Below are 14,387 nucleotides of genomic sequence, written 5' to 3'. Positions count from 1 at the left end.
GCTTATCTCCATGTGCCGATTACACCAGAGCATCAACGCTCCCGGTGTGTCGCCATCCGGGTCGAACGCTTTCAGCTCGTGACTCTGCCTTTCGGCCTGGCGACAGTCCCAAGGGTCTTCACCAAGGTCATGGCATCAGTGGCGATGGGCCTACACTCTCAGGGACACTCGGTGATCCCTTGCCTAGACGATCTCCTAAGTCAAGGCACCCTCCCGGGTGCCACGTCAACACAGCCTGAACATGGTTTTGGAGACTCTCCAGAGGTTCGGGTGGATCATCAATTTCCCAAGTAAAAATTGACACCGACCCAATCACTGACTTACCTCGGGATGGAGTTCATTCTCTCTCTGAGATAGTGAAGCGATCGCTGGACAAACAGCGTTCGCTGCAGACAGGGGTGCACTCTCTCCTTCGGGCCCAGTCTCACCCCTTGAGGCGCCTCAAGCGCTTCCTAGGGAAGATGGTGGCAGCAATGGAGGCAGTTTCCCTTGCGCAGTTTCATCTGTGTCCACTCAACGGCACATTCTCCGCAAATGGGACAGGAGGTCGACGTCCCTAGACAGGAACGTCTCTCTTTCACTGGCAGACAAAACCTCTCCTCAGTGGTGGCTTCTTCCCCTTCTTGGTCGAAAGAAATGTCCTTCCTGCTCCCATCCTGGGCTATGGTCACGACGGACAAGAGTTTGTCAGGGTGGACAGCGGTCTTCCTCCACCACAGGGCTCAGGGAACCTGGACTCTGACAGAGTCCTCCCTTTAGATCAATGTTCGGGAGATAAGGCCAGTGTAGCTAGCCCTAAAGTCGTTCCAGCGGTGGCTGGACGGCAGGCAGATCCGGATACAGTCGGACGACGCCACGGCGGTCGCGTACATCAACCGCCAGCACAGAGCGCTGGCGGCGGACGCATCAGTTCAGGTCTAGTCGCAATTTCGACTGCCTTATGTATTTCCTCCTCTGGAGCTGCTGCCCAGAGTGTTACTCAAGATCGGGTCCGACTGCAGCCGCGCCATCCTCGTCGCTCCAGACTGGCCGAGGAGGTCGTGATACCTGGATCTGTGGCACCTCACGGTGGGTCGACCGTGGGCACCTCCGGACCGACCAGACTTGCTGTCTCAAGGGCCATTGTCCATCTGAATTCTGAGGTCTTCAACCTGACTGGGTGGCCATTGAGTTCTGGCTCTTAGCGTTCTCAGAGTTTTCTCTATCACGTCTTTCGCAGAAGGTGGTCTTCCTAGTGGCAGGCACATCACTTCGGAGAGTGTCTGAGCTAGCAGGGCTGTCATGCAAGCCCCCTTCCTGGTATTTCGCCAGGATGAAGTTGTTCTGCGTCCGGTCCCGGAATTCCTATTTAAGGTGGTATCCTCCTTTTCTTCTCAATCAGGATATCTCCTTACCTTCTTTTGGCTCTCATCCAGTTCACAATTGTGAAAAGGATTGCACTTGTTAGATCTCGGGAGAACACTCCGGCTCTTTTTTCGCGCACTGGGCCCCCGCGCCGTTTTGATGCGCTCTTTGTCCTGGTCACTGGGCAGCGTAAGGGGTCGCAGGCTTCCAAGTCAACCTTGGCTCGGTGGATCAAGGAACTGACCCTTGAAGCCTACCGTTCTTCTGGGCTTCCGATTCCTTTAGAGCTGAAAGCCAATTCTACCAGAGCCGCAGAGGCATCTGGGGCATGGCGTCACCGGGCTACGGCTCAGCAGGTGTGTCAGCACTACCTGGTCGAGTCTGCACTTTTTTCACGAAACACAATCAGGTTCATGCCTATGCTGTGGCAGATGCCAGCCTAGGTAGGCGAGTCCTTCAGGAGGCGGTTGCTCTCCTGTAAGAGAGGGCCGTTTTTTCGGCTCGTTTTATCGAGGTATTCTTTTACCCACCCAGGGACTGCTTTTGGACATCCCAATTGTCTGGGTCTCCCAATGGAGCGACAAAGAAGAAGGGAATTTTGTTTACTTACCGTAAATTCCTTTTCTTCTAGCTCCTATTGGGAGACCCAGCACCCGCCCCTGTTCCCTTCGGGCTGTTGTTCTTTTGTGTACACATGTTGAAGGGTTCTTTTGGTTCATGGTTTCAGTTCTCCGAACATCCTTCGGATTGAATTTACCTTAGACCAATTTATAAGTTCCTCCTTCCTGCTTTGGCACCAAAACTGATGGGCCCGTGATGCACGGGAGGGTGTATAGGCAGAGGGGAGGGGTTACACTTTTTAAAGTGTAATACTTTGTGTGGCCTCCGGAGGCAGTAGCTATACACCCCAATTGTCTGGGTCTCCCAATAGGAGCTAGAAGAAAAGGAATTTACGGTAAGTAAACAAAATTCCCTTCTTTTATATTTCTCATAATAGTTTGGAATGCCATCTGGGCCCGGGGCTTTATGCAGCTTCACAGAATCCAGAGCTTTTTCTATTTCGGTCGCTGTAAACGTTTGGGAAAGGCTTTTCCTCTGTGTAGTAGATAGTTTTGGGAGTTTCACTGCTCTTAAAAATGCAAGTATCTTACCTCGTTCTTGTTGAGGGGTATGGGTATCCTCCTTCAAGTTATACAAGGTGGCATAATAGTTAGCAAATTCGTTTGCAATTTCCTGGGGTCCATTATTTTCTCTGTATTTGAAGCTTTCAAGTAGGGTATGCAAAATTTTGCTGCTTGTACTTTAATCTGTCTGGCCAGTAAGGCCCCAGGCCTATTACCATATTTTTCGGACTATAAGGCTATGTGCGTACTAGGCGTTTTTACCCGCGGTTTTGCTGCAGAAATTTCTTGAGAAATGTTTGAAATCTTTCTGCAGACATTTCCCAGCAAAACCTATGGGAAAAAAAATAGCTGTGCGCACACTGCGTTTTTTTTCTCAAGAAAATTCTTTGTGAAGATTTGCTTGAGAAAATTTCTTGAGAAAATGTGCATGTCACTTCTTTTCAGCAGGTACCTGCAGTATACCCCCGGTATTTCACTCCATTCACTGTAATGTAATCGCGAAATTCCGGGGGTATACCGCAGGTAGCAAATGATGTGCGGTATACCCCCGGTATAGCCGCGATTTACCTGCGGTAATGTTCATCGCTGCCTGCTGTTTTGCAGGAAGTGATGTTATTATGACAGAAGAGGAAGCGGAGCAGAGTAAACACACATCACACTCCCTGGACGCCGCACAGAAGCACTTCCGTGTGACCTCCAGGTGCCCGTGCAGTCTGTGTCCCGCTCCAGCCCCGCCGCTGCCTGCACTGCGGTGTGTCATTGTCTGCCCGCAGTGTCAGCAGCTTGTCACCCTGCAGCTCAGGCAGACACTGACACACAGCAGTGCGTGCAGCCGCGGGGATGACGGGCGCTGCTGTCAGGAGGTGAGATGAGATCATTACCTGCTGTGACGATCTCCTGCCTCCTGACGTCACCGCTGTCACTGCCGTCTATGCCCGCGGCCCAAGACTGTCACTGGCGGTGACGTCACGGGCTCTCGCGATACTGCTGAGAACGCGGCGGGCTTAGAAAGCAGTGACAGCGCTGATGGCAGGACTGCAGGAGATCATCACAGCCGGTAATGAGCTCATCTAACCTCCTGATGGCAGCGCTCGGCATCCCCTGCAGCGACCTGGGCTGACCTATTGATGTTAGCTCTGGTCACTGCATTACTCTCCCAGCCAATGGGGAACCTTCTGTTCTTCATTGACTGGGACAGTATCTATGGTATGGATCGTCATGGGACACCCCCCCCCCCCCCTTATTGGATTACGCCGCACCCGGATTTGATTGTTCTTGTCAATAAATTAGTGAAAGAGGGAATGTGGGGAGTGTTTTTTCAAATAAAACTTTTTTTGCTGTCTATTTTTTATTTCTTACTGACTGGGTTGGTGATGTCGGGTATCTGATAGACGCGTGACATCACTAACCCCAGGGCTTGATGCCAGGTGACATTACACATCTGGCATCAACCCCATATATTACCCCGTTTGCCACCGCACCAGGGCAATGGGATGAGTTGGGGCGAAGCGCCAGGATTGGCACGTCTAATGGATGCGCCACTTCTGGGGCGGCTGCAACCTGCTATTTTTAGGCTGGGGAGTGTCCAATAATAGTCGACCTCCCTAGTCTGAGAATATCAGACTCCAGCTGTCTGCTTTACCTCGGCTGGTGATCCAATTTCGGGGAGGACCCCACGTTTTTTGTTTTAAATTATTTATTTAATGTAAAATAACAGCGTGGGGTGCCATCTGTTTTGGATTACCAGCCAAGGTGAAGCTGCCAGCTGTGGTCTGCAGGCTGCAGCCGTCTGCTTTACCCTAGCTGGCTACAAAAGATGGGGGGACCTCACGTCATTTTTTTTTTAATTATTTATTTATTTTTTGGCTAAATACAAGGCTAGGCACCCTTTAGTGCCACATGAAAGTCACTAAAGGGTGCCAGCTTAGAATATGCAGGGGGGTGGGACATTATACAGGTCTTTCTCATCTATCTATTCATCAATCCATCTTTCCCTCTATCCATTATCTGTCTATCGATTTTTCTATTATCTATATTATTTATTGCAGTTCAGCATAAAAAAAACGCAGGGACCAACCTGCGGAAAAACCGTGGCAAAAACGCATGCGTTTTTCCCGTGGTTTTGGTGCGGTTTTTACCGCAGGTGCGGTAATCTTCAACTCCCAGAAGTTTCTCAAGAAATTTTCTTGAGAAAAATCACTTTTCTAGTGCGCACATAGCCTAAGACGCACCTGACCATAAGATGCACCCTGGTTTTAGAGGAGGAAAATAGGAAAATAAAATTTTAACCAAAAAATGTGGTCATGACACACTGTTATGGGGCGAGGATCTGCTGCTGACACTGTTATGGGGTAATGTCCCCAAATTCTCTACTAAGGTACCCCATTCTGGTAACGATCCTCCTGCCTTGTATATGATCCTGCTCATATACCCCCATCCTGCTCATATACCCCCATCCATCCTTCTCATATACCCCCATCCATCCTGTTCATATACCCCCCATCTTGCTCATATACCCCATCCATCCTGCTCATATACCCCCATCCATCCTGCTCATATACCCCATCCATCCTGCTCATATACCCCATCCATCCTGCTCATATACCCCATTCATCCTGCTGATATACCCCATCCATCCTGCTCATATACCCCTTCCATCCTGCTCATATACCCCCATCCATCCTGCTCATATACCCCCCATCATGCTCATATACCCCCAATCCTGCTCATATACCCCCATCCTGCTCATAATATACCCCCCATCCTGCTCATAATATACCACCCATCCTGGTATATGGCCTGTATCCTATGGCACAGAAAAAAAAATAAACGTTTATACTCACCTTCCCTCACTCCCTGCAGCACTGATCATCTTCCTCTCTGTCTCAGCTGCAGTGCCGCTGAGTGGAGCCGTCACCGTTGTCTGCAGCATCGCGATGTCTTCCTGTCTGTGGCAGTTAGCTGATCTGTGTGGACACTAGCGGCGCATACAGCGATGACGTCATCGCTGTGCTCACCACTCTCTACACAGATCAGCTGACCGCCACAGACAGGAAGACATAGTGATGCTGCAGGGGGACGGCTTCACACACGGTGACGGGTGAGTGTACTGATTCACTGCACCCCGCGCTGAGAATGATGCACGGGGGCAGTGATTACAGCGTCACATGATCACTCCAGGCTGTAGTTGCTAGGGGTGATCATGCGGGCCGGCTGTTAATTATGCACGCACCCCCCGCTCATCATCCTGCCCACCTGTCGGTGCTGGCTTCAGCACTGAGAGATGATGGGCGACAGGATGGGCATGCATATGTAATGAGTGGGCACACGTGGTCACGGCAGGCTGCTACAGCCGGCTCGTGTCCCCGATGACCCACTCCACCGCAGCGCCCTCATTCCCTGCAGCCACATTCAGACCATAAGACGCACCCCCCCACTTTCCCCCAACATTTGGGGGGGGGGGGGGGAGTGCGTCTTATGGTCCGAAAAACACGGTACCCTGCCAATAGTATGATAGTTTAAGCTTTTTAAGGGCATGTTCGTATTTGTGTAGGTTCAATTTGTGTAGCTGACTGTACAGGGCTGATATCTCCGACGCTCTCTCGGCCGAATGTCTGTTTGTTTAATCTGTGTAGGCTAGCCAACTTGCTTTGAAGGAAGTGGTCAGTATTTGGGATACTTTTTTATGATGTGAGGCCTGCTTTATAAAATGACCTCTCATGGCCGCTTTATGTGCACACCACAATGTCGGTTCTGTGACTTCACCATTATCATTGATTTCCAAGTAATCCTGGATAGCTTGATGTGTTTGGGTCATATATGAAGGATGATTCAGTGTATATGTGTTTAGGTGCCATATCGGGGATGTGGAAGTCGCAAAGCTCTCCTCTATGTTTAGGGCAGGGGTGGGGAACCTCCGGCCCGGGGGCCGTATGCGGCCCGTGATGACATTTAATGCGGCCCCCGGGCACATTCCAGGCTACCCCAGTGCTTGAGCGGCCCTTTAAAATCCCAGTGCGTTCTGGGTAGATGCTAGAATGTACAGGCTTTTTCCAGATCCTGATTGCAGCCCGTACTAGAATGTACGTGCTCTTTTCGGGACCTGACTACAGCCCGTACATTCTAGACTGAACCCGGGACTGTGCTCGAGTGCTGAGAGTTTACCTTGTGGGCGGGGTAAGCAGCGCGCTGTGCTCCAGTCATAGCAGAAGAGGTGCAGCAGATGCCTCCCTGCTGTACATGCCTCCCGGACCTGTGCTGTGTGACTCCCCCTCCCCTAGTATTGTGAGTATACAACCCATCGCTGCCCCTCATCCAGTGCTCTGTACCCCCCCTACTACTGTGTGTAGCCCCAAGTGCTGTGTACCCCCTAGTACTGTGTGTAACCCCTCAATGCTGTGTACCCCCTAGTACTGTGTGTAACCCCTCAATGCTGTGTAATCTGTGCAGCCTCCTAGTGCTGTCAGTGCTGCCACATAGTGCCTCTCCCTGCTGCCTCCAAGTGCTGTCACCTAATGCTCTCCGTGCTGCCTTCTAATGCTGTCACTGTCAGTGCTCTTTGTGCTGCCACCTAGTGCTCTTTGTGCTGCCACCTAGTGCTCTTTGTGCTGCCACCTAGTGCTTTCCGTGCTGCCACCTAGTGCTCTCCGTGCTGCCACCTAGTGTGCTCTCTGTGCTGCCAGCTAGCGCTGTCTGTGCTGCCAACTAGCGCTGTCTGTGCTGCCAACTAGCGCTGTCTGTGTTGCCAACTAGCGCCCTCTGTGCGTGCTGCCAACTGGTGATCTCTGTGCTGCCAGCTGGTGCTCTCTGTGCTGCCAACTAGTGCTGTCCGTTGTGCCAGCTAGTGCTCTCCGTGCTGCCACCTAGTGCTCTCCGTGCTGCCACCTAGTGCTCTCTGTGCTGCCACCTAGTGCTCTCTGTGCTGCCAACTAGCGCTCTTTGCTGACATCTAGCGCCCTCTGTGCTGCCAACTGGTGCTCTCTGTGCTGCCAGCTAGTGCTCTCTGTGCTGCCACCTAGTGCTGTCCGTTGTGCCACCTAGTGCTGTCCGTTGTGCCACTTCGTGTTGTCCGTTGTGCCGCCTCGTGCTGTCCGTTGTGCCGCCTCGTGCTGTCCGTTGTGCCGCCTCGTGCTGTCCGTTGTGCCGCCTCGTGCTGTCCGTTGTGCCGCCTCGTGCTGTCCGTTGTGCCGCCTCGTGCTGTCCGTTGTGCCGCCTCGTGCTGTCCGTTGTGCTGTCCGTTGTGCCGCCTAGTGCTGTTCGTGCTGCCACCTAGTGCTGTCTGTGCCCGCCACTAGTGCTGTCCATGCTCAGCATCTCCTGTGATGTATACACCCCTCCTGTGATCTATACGCTCCTCCTGTGATGTATACGCCCCAACCTCTCCTGTGATGTATATGCCCCAGCCTTTTCTGGGATGTATATGACGCAGCCACGCCTGTGATGTATATGCCTCAGTATCTCCTGTGATGTATATGCCTCAGTGTCTCCTGTGATGTATATGCCCCCAGCCTCTGCAGACAAAGACAAACCTGGAAAAGCAGTTGTGAGAAACAAAATGATCAATATCACCAAACATCACAGCCGCTCCGGCCACCACATTAGGGGTGAGTTAATTAATTGTTTGACCAAATATAGCCTGGTTCTTTTCAAGTTGATAATATTTTGTGCGGCCCCCGAAGGTTGGTAGAAAATTCCAAATGGCCCCCGGCAGTAAAAAGGTTCCCCACCCCTGGTTTAGGGTAATAGGGGCATGATCACTCAGAGTTATGTTTGCTATTTTTGTATTAAGCACTTTAGGTATTACTGCCTTATCTACCAAAAAATAATCTATTCTTGTGTATATCTTATGGGGATGAGAAAGGAATGTATAGTATCTTGCTGTTGGGTTTTGTTGTCTCCATTTGTTATATAGCTTGTGTAAATGAAGAAATTTTGTTAGTGGATTGGGGGTTGAGTTTGTGACTTGGACGTAGTGTCCATATTTGGCCATAACGAAAGCTAAAATCCCCTACTATGTACTATGATGAAAGATCCTGTTTTCAACTTGCAGGCTTCGGTGATAATTTTCCAAATATATGTATACTGTTACTTGTTGGGGAAGTAGAAATTGACTAACGTGTATGGGATATTGTTAACTAGGCATTTTAGTATTATGAATCTGCCTAGTGAGAAGTTTGTCCAAAAGAAGTGGCCCACTAATTGCACCATTTTATGCGACCCATAGCTTTTTCATTTTTTGTAACCTATGGCTCAGTGATGGCTTATTCTTTGTGTCTCGAGCTGACGTTTTTAATGGTACCATTTTTGCGTAGATGCTACGTTTTGATCGCCTGTTATTGCATTTTGCGCAAAATTTGTGGCAACCAAAAAAACCTTAATTTTGGTGTTTGAATTTTTTTCCTGCTACGCTGTCTACTGATCAGATTAATTGATTTTATATTTTGATAGATCGGGCATTTCTAAACACGGCGATACCAAATACGTGTATACTTTTTAGTTTTTTAACCCTTTAATTTTCAAAGCTGCGAAAGGGGGGTGATTTAAACTTTTAGGGGTTTTTTTTGTTTTTTTTAAACTTGTTTTTTTTATTTTACTAGTCCCTCTTCAGGGACTATAAGGATCAGCAGTCTGATGACTCATTTATTTCTGCTGATCACAGCTACACAGCTGAGGACAGCAGAAATACTCACCTCGTGTCACTGACAGCAGCCGGCTGGGTGAAACAGGAAGTGTCTCATGTTAGCTACTTCAGTCATCACATGACCCTGTGCTACGATGACAACCATCGGCTCACAGTGATCACTGTGGAGACACGGGGGTTAGTGGATGCTCTTGTCTTGTCCGCTGGCCCGGCCGCCTTTAGAAAGGCAGCATGACCCAGGTCTCATCCCAACTGAACGCCCAACCTCCTTAACCGCGGGCGGAACACTACTCAGACAACACACAGTGAGGGAATCACAATATTAATACTTTATTGGATCCCCAAACAATTAACGGCATATGGCGCAAAACCACATAATATAACCGGCAACAGTTTCTCACCCTTCCGCTGGCTCACCAGGGATTTAGAATGTCCGTACCTCAGAGCTTCCAGGGCTACTTACTCCAAACCAGCAGCACCCCGCTTTTGGCGGGCACCCACCAAGAATGGAATAACTCCAGATTTAGGAAGCTGGCTGAGGTCTGCAAAGTCTGTGGTCCGGTGACTGGATTGTCCCAAGCTGGATTCCTACCTTAGGTAGTCCTTGATATCACAGCCGAATCCTTGCATTCGATGCTGAAGTCCATGTAGTGTTATAATCCAGGTTCAGCTATGGCTTGCCAATCGGATCCGCAGGTCCTAGATTGGTATCATGTAGCAAGAGTCTACCTGGGCAATGGACAGTCCTCCTTCTTATACCCCTGAGCTCTCCATTCAGACCATCGGGGTCTTCACGATTGGTGGATAAGACTGGGCTCTTATTGGCTAGATCTCAAGCCGCATATAAAATATCCCTATTAGTAATGGTCTCTGACAGTAACAAGGGAGACAGCCCAGCCACATTGCATCTAACAATACAATGGAGGTTCACACAATTGATTTGTCTGGGTATCTGATCCTCTCTGGTCAAGGTAATTACATGAGTCAACAAGAACTTTAAAGCTGGTGTCACACACAGCGACAACGACAACGACGTCGCTGCTACGTCACCATTTTCTGTGACTTTGCAGCGACGTCCCGTCGCTGTGTGTGACATCCAGCAACGACCTGGCCCCTGCTGTGAGGTCGCCAGTCGTTGCTGAATGTCCAGCTTCATTTTTTGGTCGTCACTCTCCCGCTGTGACACACACATCGCTGTGTGTGACAGCTAGAGAGCGACGAAATGAAGCGAGCAGGGAGCAGGAGCCGGCGTCTGGCAGCTGCGGTAAGCTGTAACCAGCGTAAACATCGGGTAACCAAGGGAAGACCTTTCCCTGGTTACCCGATATTTACCTTCGTTACCAGCCTCCGCCGCTTTTGCTGCCAGCGCCGGCTCCTGCTCTGTGCACATGTGGCTGCAGTACACATCGGGTAATTAACCCGATGTATACTGTAGCAAGGAGAGCAAGGAGCCAGCGCTAAGCAGTGTGCGCGGCTCCCTGCTCTCTGCACTGTGACATGTAGCTGCAGTACACATCGGGTTAATTAACCCGATGTGTACTGTACCTAGGAGAGCAAGGAGCCAGCGCTAAGCGCGGCTCCCTGCTCTCTGCACATGTAGCACAGCGACGTTATGATCGCTGCTGTGTTTGACAGCTAAGCAGTGATCATAACAGCGACTTACAAGGTCGCTGTTACGTCACAGAAAATGGTGACGTAACAGCGACGTCGTCGCTGTCGCTTAGTGTGAACCCAGCTTAACACTAGACTCAATGAAACGAAACAATGAAGGCTTATCCCCCGTTTATAAACAAAATATCTTCATGTCCAGCTGAATGTTAAGAAACCTTAACCCTTGCTAGGCACTGACAAAGTCCATGTCGTCACAATCACGTCACTGCAACGCCGATGGAGTCGGGTGAGTAAAAATTTTCCGCTATCAGCATTTAAATAGCGCTGTGACATTTTCACTGCACCATTTAAGGGGTTAACAGGTATGGGTGGAACATGGATCCACTCTTGACTGCGAGGCACACGTGTCAGCTGTACAAATCAGCTGACATGTGCACAGATCCCCAGTAGGACGTAATATTCCTGCCCACGGTCATTAAGTGTTTAAAAAAACTAATAGCAGTCTCTGTTTGCCACTGACCTTGTCCCTTGAAAGTCCAGTATTCCTAGAGATGGATACCCTGCCCATTTGTAGCTGGCCCCTCCAGAGGTTTCAACGGTTACCTCAGGACAGGACCGTCTCCATATTACACTCCTCACACTAACTTCAACTGCCACTAGGGCATACACACAGGCTTTGTTATCAGCTCAGGTGAACAGCCCCAGTAAGGGAGTGTATGCAAATGTTTGTATGTAGTGAACAGCAGAGAAAAACAAATTTAATTAAAGCTGGCAATACATGTCATACATTTTGAAATAACCATGCAGCTATTATATGTGGTGACTCAGGCACAGCGCGCAACATTTGTCTCCTGATCTGAAGCTAACTGAAACACCAAAGGGGAATTCTAAGAGGAAAGAGGTTGTTCTTGAAGAATGTAAAAAGATAGATGTTGCAATGTCGCTAGCATGTTCATTCCTACCTACAGGACTTGATGCTGTCCATAATATTCATAGGGAGAGGGGGGCGTGTATTCATTTTTCAGTTATAATATTAACTTTTCTTTCATTTCATGGGTTAAAAAAATGTTCTGTGAAATTCAGTCTTGTCAGTGTTTTGAAAATTGTTCATATATTCAGAGAGATTAAAGTGTTACTTTTCTAAGTTGGTGAATTCATTTATGTTGAATACATTATTCTGCTGTATACTGCTCTTCAATTAAAGGAGTTGTCCGACATAAACTCAAAAATGTTTGGTAAGCTAATCTGTGCTGTATTGTCATATAAATCACCCCTACATTGTTATTTTTTGTTTTCTAACTTTTGTTCCTCTTGAATTATCCCTTTATTCTCTGCAGCTCTTGTTTACATTCAGCTCCAGCAAACATGACCACTTCCTGTGCAAAACCTCAGTCAGAGCTGTCACCGCCCGGCCTCAGTGTCCAGCCAAACCCCCTGCCCGCCCCTTGCACACACAGTCCATGTCATTATTCAGTCTCAGCACTGACCTGTTATCACTACAGCGTTGCAAATAACAGCCCCACATCAGGCTCTGCACACCACACCACGTGCACACATGGCTCTGCACACCACACCACGCGCACACATGGCTCTGCACACCACATCACGCGTACACATGGCTCTGCACACCACGCGCACACATGGCTCTGCACACCACGCGCACACATGGCTCTGCACACCACACCACGCACACGCATGGCTCTGCACACCACACCACGCACACGCATGGCTCTGCACCACACACACATGGCTCTGCACCGCACACGCACACACATGGTTCTGCACACGCACACACATGGCTCTGCACCGCACACGCACACACATGGCTCTGCACCGCACACGCACACACATGGCTCTGCACCGCACACGCACACATGGCTCTGCACCGCACACGCACACATATGGCTCTGCACCGCACACATATGGCTCCGCATACACATGGCTCTGCACACGCACACACATGGTTCTGCACCGCACACACATGGCTCTGCACCGCACACTCACACACATGGCTCTGCACCGCACACGCACACATATGGCTCTGCACCGCACACATATGGCTCTGCACACACATGGCTCTGCACACGCACACACATGGCTCTGCACACACATGGCTCTGCACACGCACACACATGGCTTTGCACACGCACACATATGGCTCTGCACCGCACACATATGGCTCTGCACCGCACACACACATATGGCTCTGTACCGCATGCGGCGCTCTGCACCGTTGGGAGTACATACTCACCCGTCCTCGGTCCCCGCCGCTTCTGCACGTTCGCGCGCTGTCTGTGCTCTGGCCATATCAGCACAGTAGTGACGTCACCGCCGTGCTGAAGAGAGCACAGACAGCCGGGCAGTAATGAGATGCAGCGCTGCGCTGCTTCTCATCAGCACTTTCAAATGTACCGGCATCTGTGATCTGTGATGCCGGTACATTTGAATGTGCGATCCTGAGCAGGGGGCCCGGTGCTGGAGCTGACACCACGGCAGCCGCCGCCAGGCCCCTCCCCCAGGTCACGGACCCCACAGCAGTGCAGGGGGAGGTTGCGGGGAGAGTAAGGGGTGCGGGGGAATGTGTGGGAGGGTGCAGGGAAGGGGGGCGGGGCTCATCGCACTGTAGCCGCCCAGCAGGGAGGCGACATGCTGCTCCAGATTTGCATGTCAACATGGTCCTGCCCATGTTGACATGAAATGACCAGAAGCAGCAAAATCGCGGCAGGAGCGGTCACATGACCACTCTGAGTCGGGGGAGAGGGGCTGACAGCAGGGCAGGTAAGTGGTCTCTATCTACTTACCTGCCCCAATGTAGCCCAATAGGGAAATAAAAAAAAAGTCAAAAGAAGCCGGATAACCCCTTTAATTGTATGTTCCTTGTAAGTAGTGGCATAGTGAAAACTGTATGCAAGTTTCTACGCCATGTTATAACTCATGCACATGCGTGTAACATGTGTTACTTTCTAATTTTGAGTTAGCAAACTGCTTTAAATTGTTATTTCTAAAGTTTTTATATTTTAATTGTCTCTAGACTTACTATGTTGAAAAAGGCGAAGTGAAGCTTCAGTTACGCCAGTCTGAAGAACGATTGAAGGCTGGAAAGTTCTTTTTTGTGCCACCAGGTAAGGAAAAAAAAATGTGGTTGTTTTTGTTAAGGCCTAAAAGTTGTAATATAAGACCTACCAAATAATAACAATGAAAACATCTGCCTAATATTGTATAGGTTCCCCTTGTGGAGGTAGAACTGTCTTAGCTAGTTGAAGCTTGTGCACCAAAAGACTTCTGAAGGCATAGTGTGGCCTTCCTGTACTGGATCTCCAAGCATATCCAATATCAGGTTGAGATCTGGGGGATTTGGAGATCAAATCAACACCTTGAAATGTTTACCATGTTTCTCAAAATATTCCTGAACAATTCATGCTGTGCACATTATTCTGCTAAAAAAATCCACTTTTTTTTAGGGGTGCACAAATGTTTAGGTTGGTTGTCAAAGTAACTTCAACCTAAATGGCAAAACCCTAGGTTGCCAAGCAGAGGATGGCCAAGAGCATAGCACTGCCTCCACAGGCTTGTCTTATTTATATAGTGCCTCCATAGTGCTATTTGTTCTTCAGGCATGTGGCATCCAGCCATCCTTATAATGTAAAAGAAAACCTAATTCCTCAGAC

The 14,387-nt window shown here is 49.6% G+C and overlaps 1 protein-coding gene across 5 annotated transcripts in view; it reads left to right on the top strand.

The window, feature by feature from the left end:
- Positions 1-14,387, top strand: part of LOC142289837 (uncharacterized) — a 228,775-nt gene that overhangs the window by 159,828 nt on the left and 54,560 nt on the right. For all 5 annotated transcript variants that reach the window (XM_075333771.1, XM_075333772.1, XM_075333773.1 and 2 more), the window contains one exon: positions 13,751-13,841. In XM_075333771.1, the coding sequence (XP_075189886.1) occupies positions 13,751-13,841 (91 nt within the window). The remainder of the gene's footprint in view (positions 1-13,750; positions 13,842-14,387) is intronic.

This window comes from Anomaloglossus baeobatrachus, chromosome 2, assembly GCF_048569485.1.
Source record: "Anomaloglossus baeobatrachus isolate aAnoBae1 chromosome 2, aAnoBae1.hap1, whole genome shotgun sequence".
Taxonomy (NCBI): Eukaryota; Metazoa; Chordata; class Amphibia; order Anura; family Aromobatidae; genus Anomaloglossus; species Anomaloglossus baeobatrachus.
Note: the sequence above shows the minus strand (reverse complement) of the source record. Positions and strands in the feature narration are given on the sequence as shown.